This window comes from Botryllus schlosseri, chromosome 15 (assembly GCF_051294905.1).
Source record: "Botryllus schlosseri isolate E-star chromosome 15, Bs_hap1, whole genome shotgun sequence".
Taxonomy (NCBI): Eukaryota; Metazoa; Chordata; class Ascidiacea; order Stolidobranchia; family Styelidae; genus Botryllus; species Botryllus schlosseri.
In genome coordinates this window covers 17,217,908-17,227,156 of record NC_137250.1, presented here as the reverse complement: position 1 = coordinate 17,227,156, position 9,249 = coordinate 17,217,908, and the positions used below count along the sequence as shown (strand labels likewise).

Sequence of the window (9,249 nt, the reverse complement as noted above, 5' to 3'; positions counted from 1 at the left end):
ACAGATGATTTTGTAATAATTACTGGAATTCTTGTTGTGTTTACTGAAAAAAAGCTAATCACTTCGACTCGACTCCCGAATTACCGGCCTTTTCAGGTTTATTCGTCTTGCTGACCAAAAACAGGTCATTACTCTGATTCGACTCCCGAATGACCCGCTCGAACGTCCGCATTACCTATTTCGCGTCATTTATGCCGATTTTCAGTTGACAGGGTTGACAGTTGACTAGCTGTAGAAGCTGAATAGGATGACGTATTGACAGAAAGGAGGACATTTAGGCGTCCTCGGAGGACATTTTTAAATTTTTGAAAAAGGACGGCGTATGGTAACCACAGTACCGAATATTATGTTACAGATATCATTCACGCTAAACATTACCCTAAAGTAGGCTATATCCACAATCATAGTCATACTCCATGGACATTTCATTAGGACTGCACCTATTCGTCTGATGCCAATATTGTAGTGTTCGGCATCTACAGTCGTTGGTCGGTCACACCTGGTCCAAACGATTGTCGCCGACTTCTTTTCTACCGGCTTGTAACCAAAGGTGGCCAAAGTAGTCAACATTGGTAGTTGACTATGGTTGGTACGCAAGTAGAAGTAGAAGTAACTCCGTAAAATTCTACAAATAGAAATATTGATTTCCAAGGCATGTCAAATCGAGGATTCGTCTACCATTCGCGGTTAATCGGAGTCGGCTACGTTTTAAATTGCACGTAGTGTATTCGTGAAATACTTATAACATCACAACCACGTGTCATATTCGAAAATATATTCAGTCACCGTGATACATGACATGTTTCTATGAAAATTTCACCCACAAAAGTCTAAACGTAAAATGTAAGTAGTCATGCCTGAAAAAAAACGTTGAGTAGAAGAAAATGTAGTCTAAAAACAGACACAGATGAGTACGTAGTTAAGGTAGACAAAATCTACTAGAATACTCCGGAAAAGTAGGAGTATTTCGTTACTGACCAGCACCCCAGCCTGTGCCGCGTCCAACTATATCGATGTGTGATTTTTAGACACTTTCGCGCAGATCGGCTGGCGACGAAGTTTTCTAATAAGCGCCCAACAGTTAACATGTAAATACATTCTAAAGTCGGGTTCTGTCTGACACTAGTTGGATTCCAATGGATGTTTCAGTGGTGTAGCGCACCACTACGCTACTCCCCGCCCGAAAACTTGAGCTAGTCATCACTTCAGTGGACTCTCTTCTACGTAGTCGCATCCATGGAAAATACATAAACATCCATCCTTTGAAAGTGATGGTGAGCGCGATAGAATTCAAAAGTACGTTTGCGTTGTAAATCGTCTCGCGAAGAAACCGCTTTCCTTCATACAATTCCGAGTACTGTGATGTCATCATGATAACAAAGTCGGTGATAACGCAATACACAGCTATCAAGAGACATCGTCGAGCTAGCTTCCCCGCGTTAGTCGCGGAGGCGGGCCGTTGTGCTGACGCTTTTCGGTAACCCATGCTTGTAGCAAGAGGATATACAAGCATGAAAACAAGTATCACGTGAATGGTCACGCTACCAACGACCCAAATGTAATATAAAACCCGTTGCATGACGAGCTCCGTTTCTTCGACACACACGTGTTCTTCTGAATCAAACTTGAACCGACGATAGGATAAAACCAGTCCTGAAAAATGGATGCATTTTCACTGTAAAATATCCAGAAATATTAGAGTAAACTGTACAGTGTGACAAAAATAACAAAGGGGGCGATAGGGGTGAAATTGTATAAACGTTCAGTCAGATATATCTAATTACCCGTCAACCGGCACAAAGTACACTTGAAAAACAGGGTAATCTCGAACTGCCGCGAAAGCTGACTAAAAATGGGTCAATTCGCCACCAACTATTTTCAGGTCCCGGGATCCCCCCCGAAACATTGACCCTTTTTGTTAGTCAATTTACCAGCGATCGGAGTTAGCTGTATAAATTTCCCGTTTATACGTCCTCTTTCTTAGATCCGAAAATAAGGGGGTGTGGCGATGAATATATGTCGAGCATGATAAGGGGTGATGAGTCAAAAAAGATTGGGAACCACTGCTTTAGTCAAAGCCTTTTTTCTGGAGATCACGAAGATGTTGAACGTAATTAGCTTTCAGCATTGGTCGTGATTGAGTCTGGGCATTAGGGCGGTTCAAAAATAACATTTTTTCCTTAATCTTGCGGGCTACATGATTAAATCGTCAGGTTACCTTAAAAAACGACGCACACCAAATTTAAATTCATTCCAACCAATATCCGCGGTTTACGTAGAGTTTGAAAATTTTGAATTTGCCCAGAAACGCAAAAAAATTTTTTTTTTTCAAATTTTTCTGCTAACCCCATGGAATTGTTGGGCTGTCTTCAAAGACTATGCAAAACAAATTTGAATCAATTCTAAGCAGTAGAAGTGGAGTTATTCCAGTTTTTCGATGAAAATTCTTGGATTATCCACCGATCAAGGATAATCCCAGAATTATCAAAGAAAAACTGATATAACTCCACTTCTACTGCTTAGAATTGAGTCAAATTTGTTTTGCATAGTCTTTGAAGACAGCCCAACAATTTCATGGGGTTAGCAAAAAAATTTGAAAAAAGATAATTTTTTGCGTTTCTGGGCAAATTCAAAATTTTCAAACTCTACGTAAACCGCGAATATTGGTTGGAATGAATTCAAATTTGGTGTGCGTCTTTTTTTAAGGTAACCTGACGATTTAATCATGTAGCCCGCAAGATTAAGGAAAAAATGTTATTTTTGAACCGCCCTACTGGGCATAGGTGCTGACCTTTGGTTTTTAATCAGCCTTCCATTTTTAGATGGGCCACGGAACATTGTCAAATTGAAAATGGAGTCGCGAGCACAAAAGGTTGAAAACAGTCGGATGTGCGACCTGCTGGTGCAGACCGGAATATTGGCTCATGAATAGTCTTATCCGTGGGACATGCATGAACGTGACTAAACTAAGTGCAATTCCGTTTCCTACATTTTCGAAGTCATCACCTAAATCTGATCACGTGGTCGGAGAGAGGATTACACTTTTATAGCAATATATGAAAGAACTATAATATTATTACCAGACTCAATTCACAAAATGAAACAATCAGATGCATATAGTAAGCCTCCCAGAAGTTGCATAGATCATCCTATGGTAGGCCTCAGACCAGTGATTTTATGGGTGGGAGTCAGGGTTGTAATGACTCGACTCGAGTCCGAATCGGGTCGCGATTTTTCGATGACTCGGCTTGACTTGACTTACCGAGTCATTTTATCAAAATACGGAAATCACTCGACTCGACTCGAGTCAATCTGTGTATTCACTCAACTTGGACTAGAGTCATTGCGCATGACTTGGACCAAGTCATATGACTCGAGACTCAGGCGGTCAAGACCACCATGTCATTGTAATTTCGAAGAATAGTAAAGTGACCACACTATTGGGATTTCGTCTATCGGTACTGATACTTGAAAATGCGACGAAAAACTGCTAAAAGTGAAGAGAATTAGTGTGAATCATTCGATATCACCAAACAGAGTTACATAAAAGTGGGTTAACAAGATTTTAACTGGAAACGGAGCAGTCAACACAATGACTTGGACTCGGACTCGAGTCATAATACCATGACTCGGAACCGACCCGCTGTTCAAAGACTTGGACTCGGACTTGACTCGGTGGGGAATTGAAAATGACTCGACTTGACTCGAGTCAAAACTATAAAAGTGAGATTGACTTGTGACTCGGAGCCTTGTGACTTTGTTACAACCCTGGTGGGAGGGTGCTGAAACAGTGTTGTTTCGATCCTGCTTACAACACACAGCCACATAACTGCACCGACACAACAGTATAACATCGGGCCCGTGACGATCAAATTAACCCTAGCGATCCTCAGAGCTTAAATTATGGATGGCCCAATACCCTAGTTAACTCGCGACCTATATATACAATCGATAAGCAAAGCATTACCGGTGTGACATCACATTGAAGGCAATGTCTTCATACCTCATTATAAAACCCGCTAGCAGATGCTAAAGACTGTCCGGAATATGAGCCACGAAAATATGGTAACCCTATAATTTATTTTGAGATTTGGAGAACATGACATTACCATTGCATAAAGCGTGTATAAAAAATATCCAAAATCATTTTATAAAACCATTGTCGGTCTTTGCAACTACGCATGCTCTGATGTGCCGCACCACCGTGCAGTTTATATTTGATAATTTGAACTTTGATGCGATGCCCTTTCATCACACCCAACATACATATGCGCATAGAATACTATGCATTGAAAACAGCATATCTCTATGCATCGACGGTGGTTCTTGTTGGTCATTTTAAACCAGATCTGTTACCTGAAGACATGATATAAACTATAAGTATCAATATCATGGATATCCATTCCAACGAGTGCATGAATATTTTCTCCGACTCACTCCGAAAAGTCACGGTTTTGTAGATTATAAACTGGCGCATCCAAAGGAAGAAGTAGATTGTGCCGTCAAGAGTTATCAGTATGAGTACTGCAAAAACAAAAACAAACATATTCAAAATTGAGAAACCTTCGAACAGACCTATATCATATGTGTCACATGACTTCTGGCACAGCTCAATCAACATACTCCAGAACAGTGGTTCTTAACCTTGCCTCCAGCACCACCCCACCCCCCACCCCAAGGGGCGCTGGCGATTTTGAAGGGGTGGAAACGCTCAGGGGGTGATATGGGGTGCGCAGAAGAAAAATGGTTTCGCAGTTCGCATTCCACAAAACATGCCAAATCTCGAAATTTTTGGTCGCGCCACGCGTCGACGTTTGCTACATACGTTTTCACAAATGCAGTAGGTTATTATAATTCATATAAAATGGATTGCGCGTACATTTAGATCGCTAATTTCCCGTTAAAACACTAATGTCACGCTTGCTAGGGTTATTTTCAACAGAATGTTTCGAACTATATAGGTATTATATCCTGCAGCGCGCAGCGTGTGGATATCAAAGTAGACACTGTATATCACTTTTGAGAGCCCCTTGTACACAAAATATAGGCTACTTTGAAGCTTTCTGCACGAAGAGAATAACGAAATATACTTGTATTTAAGAGCTACAAAATTGAATCGTCAGAATATTTCTTCATCGTATCATAAAGGATGATACTATCGAGTGTTGCTTTGTTTGAAATACATTCATGGTAAAATTATTAATTGGGTTCAGCAGCCTACTAGACTCAATGTGAGCAGATATATGCATCCCATTCTCAGTTAACTTACTTAGTCACACAAAGCACTAAATCAAAATCCAATACCGTTAATTTCCCCATACTGCAAATCGCAGATGTGAATTCGGGATTCTGGTTCGAACCACCGGGTATGAGACCGTACCCGATTGTTATTATAACAACCTAGATTTGGCCCTGAATATACCATATACAATTATTTTATGGTTTATTATTTTCGAGTTGTCCTGGAGCGCGATTAAATCGCGATATATTTCCAATACTAAATTCCCGAAAAGACCGACTAGATTTGACGTCTTACCAGGACCGACACTGCTGCAACCCAAACCCACAATCGCTGGGGGGAGCGGTGAGCTCGAAGGGTGCCCTAAATTATTTCGGTGAATGAACATAAATTACGCATCATGTTTTGACGACTCCCACACGAAAAAAGACGACAAATTATAGAAAATAGAAATAGGCATTTCGTTGTCGGCCATTACCACGACGCGATGCATGAAGACCTATGACCTATGGGACTCCGATAAGTGTGCCAAAAAATTGTCAGCGAGAAACCTTAGCCGAAAAGGATTGCCCTTATGTTGACCATAAACCCCGATGTCCATAGGTGCTTAAATCGTCCGCGACGAGTTATCATGTCGTCACACAATCTGCACCCCACAGGACAAATAATATCCATCAGAGAAAAATTATTTGCCAGTAAAAAAATATCAATTTTGAATCATGTACTTAGTTGAGTTTAATACGTTTGCGCGTAAATGCTTTTGACTTTATAGCGGACAATAGGTAACAAAATAATGACATGTAATGAAGTAAGCGTACCAACATCCACGCACAAATACTTACGAATATATATTACGTGGCCTTCATTTTCCAAGACAACAGCTCACTCGGCCCTACTGGTAAATCTGAATATTTGGGCTGAGAGGATAGGACATATATATGCAAATACCACCTATTCATTCATGCATTATAGAAAATTTTGGCGCCTAGGGCGACCAGGCCACAAAAAGCTTGCTGACCATCGAAATCACGCGACAGAGTTCTTGGGGGCGAAGCCCCCAGAAGTATGGTTTATCACGCTATGGGTGCCCAGGCCAAGACAATCGTTATTTTGGGGGACTGACGAAGCGCTGTTACGTAGGCTTACCATATTTTGAAATCGGGAAAGGAGAACGCTTTTATCAAAATTTTCAGACTTACAATACGTGAGCAAAATCCGAAAAATGGTAAAGTTATCACAAAAGTGCGGTTGGTTGACAAAAAAAGGGTCCACTTTCAGGCTCAACTCTCGAAATACAGTTTTTCTTCTAGTTTTTCCGTTGGTTGACTAAAAAAATGTCGTCGCTTACGTTCGAACTACGATTTCCTGTTTAGCATCATTTCTGCCCATTTTAACTCGAAACTATCCAACATGTTAGCTCTAAAAGCTGTCAGGGAGGACGAATTGCCAAATACAGGAGGACATTTAGGCGTCCTCGAACGACATTTACAAAAACATGAAAAAGGATTACAATATGGGGGTGGGGGGCGCTGGGGCATGATAATTTCTGGAAGGGGGCGCTGGAGGAAAAAAGGTTAAGAACCACTGCTCTAGAATAAAGCCATCACTGCCTGGACGCTAGTAAAACCCATCCTTTGTAGTTTTGTCGACATAAAATCGCACCTGTGGCTTTCTTTGATATAAGAATATCAACTGATCGTTGACATTTGAAGATATATAAGGTAAATATGACTCCTTAGACCAGTGGTTCTCAATCTTTTTTTAGACACGCCCTCCTTTATGATAGTGAAAAACTTTGCGCCCCCCTTATCGTCATATCACAAAATCCAATCGCGATGCTAGCAACCTCAACAGATTGTTTGATGGCATAGAAGGTTTTGACTGTTGATGAGGGAATTCAAAAATATGAAATTCGGTTTATATATAGAGAAACACGGGGAATTGGAGGTAAATCGCGCAGGGCGCGAAAAAAATTTCAGTTGACCGCTTCTTTGCGCCCCCCTTCAGATGCTTTATTGGGTGCAAATCGTTCGTAGGCCCATACTATACATGTCTTTACGAATGTATTTAAACATTTACGACATAATTATACAAGGTTTGAAAAAAATGATTTTTTAAAAAAAGCTATTTGTTTACAACAATGTTTAAAGCATGTTTTAAAGAAAATGCTTTAAAACACCGTTTGTTTTAAATGCAAGCCTATTTGTTACAGACAAGCTCACATTGGTCGTATTGGATTTCAGACCCTTCGCTATATGTTCTTGACTCTCGAGTATCGCATTCTATCATCGTTACGACTAGGGTTGCATTTAAAACAAATATGTTTTAAAACAACACTTTGTATGAAACATGTTTTATTTAAGTAGTGTCTAACAACACGTCTTTTTATAACAGAAAAATAATTTGTTTTAAAATGCTAATTATGCCATAATTGAATTAATACTTTCAAAAAACATGTCGTACGGACGTTTTGCACCCAATGCACCGGCGTATACGAAAAGTAATGGTCGGAATCCTCGGAATCGTCGTCGGTTCAACACTTATAGCACGTATTTATATATCATTGGTGCGAAATGGACGTTTTGATGGTCATGATGCACAGAAATAATTTTAGGTCCGTTTAAGACGCGCGTTGGGAGTCTTTTTGATCGAGTATCCCTGTATTTTCAATTGTAAATGTCAATGCACTGTGGCGTATCGATTAAATATTCATGACGTCATGGACAAAACAAACAAAAACAGTAAAAACATGTTTTAAACAAGAGTTTGTTTTAAGCATGATTGTTTTTAATTGATTTTTGTTCTAAATACAACCCTTGTTACTGCACTTGATCCTATAAATATAGGACCACGGCGAAGTAGCGTTGATCTATGTCGTCTTGTTGTGACTTCATGGAAAGGCTTGCTATAGAGTGTTGAAAACGGGATCGGTTTTTCATCGGCATATTTGTGTCTCAACTCAGGTGATGCTAAAGTTCAAGAATGAAAATGAGATTATGGTGGTCTGTCGTTGTAACAACCACCAATACGTTTACGCATTCGTACCACGTACAAGCACACCTCGCGCATTTATTGTGGTACTCAATTAAGCAAGCTATATCGTTGGATTGACTATAGCTTCATATTTCGAGATCCCGCATTAGCGATATATGCATCACATATTCAAGATAATAACAAGCTGCCTCATTACGTATTTCAAAGATGACTTTGCTTCGTGTCGATTTCGCGATGTAAACGGGCTAGAAAACTAGTATTATACTAACCAGCAAAGTTCTCGAACAAATTGCAGGCTTCTGCCGAAGATAGATCACCATTGTATAGGAATATAGTGACTATTGCGTGTAGTGTCGAGAAGCCATAGTTGAAGATACAGATCATCCATAACGCTCTTTTGTAGATCTTTCTTTTGCGGTTGTTTTTCTTCCGTGGTGATCTAACTGCGAAAGCTACTAACGCGAGTAGCAAATAGAAACCGACAACTATCAATATTCCCAGAAATGCGTTGGCAAGTGCAGTCGAACCGTCTCTAGGCATTGATGTTGCATTGATGACGTCTGTCGACGTGGTTGGAAACTGTCGCCATGACATATTATTTGTAAGTCTTAATTTTAATGAAAATGCAGTTTATGATACTCATTGGAGACGCACACATGGAATTGATACGCCACGATAAATTTATCGTGCAGTCCAATTCGCACCAAGAAATTGTTCGTGAACTACCTTACTAGTGCAAGTAATATAAATTATCGTGCCTTGCTGGTGCGGTAATGCTAAATTATCGTATAGCAAATTCGTACTTGAAAGGATCATAATGCTTTACGAAATAATATACTCAATAAGTTGATAATTTACTCAGAAATTTGACTCCGGGTCAAGTCATTTTATGTGACTGACCAGAGTCAAGTCAAGTCATTCAAAAAGTGAGACCATATAATAGTCACGTCATTACACCAGTCGTTACAAGAATTCCCTTGTTTGATATGGAGCCTCATGCACGATGCAGCTGCCGA

The 9,249-nt window shown here is 40.0% G+C and overlaps 1 protein-coding gene across 2 annotated transcripts; it reads right to left on the bottom strand.

Annotated features, from left to right (window-relative positions):
* Positions 1–762: 762 nt before the first annotated feature.
* LOC145457476 (uncharacterized) lies at positions 763–9,048 on the bottom strand. 2 transcript variants are annotated; one of them, XM_080335693.1, is made up of 3 exons: positions 8,503–9,048; positions 4,438–4,524; positions 763–1,653 (listed from the first exon to the last, which is right to left on the bottom strand). In XM_080335693.1, exons 1-3 carry the CDS (start codon positions 8,825–8,827, stop codon positions 1,100–1,102), a joined length of 966 nt encoding a protein of 321 aa, XP_080191819.1. In that variant the 5' UTR covers positions 8,828–9,048; the 3' UTR covers positions 763–1,099. The 2 variants fall into 2 exon arrangements, with proteins under 2 accessions (XP_080191819.1, XP_080191818.1); XM_080335692.1 differs by having other exon boundaries at positions 4,357–4,524; positions 8,503–9,041.
* Positions 9,049–9,249: the final 201 nt, after the last annotated feature.

Excerpts from the sequence above, each read along its gene's own strand:
- LOC145457476 (XM_080335692.1), bottom strand. The coding sequence starts at position 8,827 with ATGTCATGGCGACAGTTTCCAACCACGTCGACAGACGTCATCAATGCA. Across the intron at positions 4,525-8,502 it reads TTTGTTCGAGAACTTTGCTG|TACTCATACTGATAACTCTT; the intron begins GTTAGTATAATA and ends TTGTTTTTGCAG. Across the intron at positions 1,654-4,356 it reads AGTTTATATCATGTCTTCAG|GACTGGTTTTATCCTATCGT; the intron begins GTAACAGATCTG and ends TCCATTTTTCAG.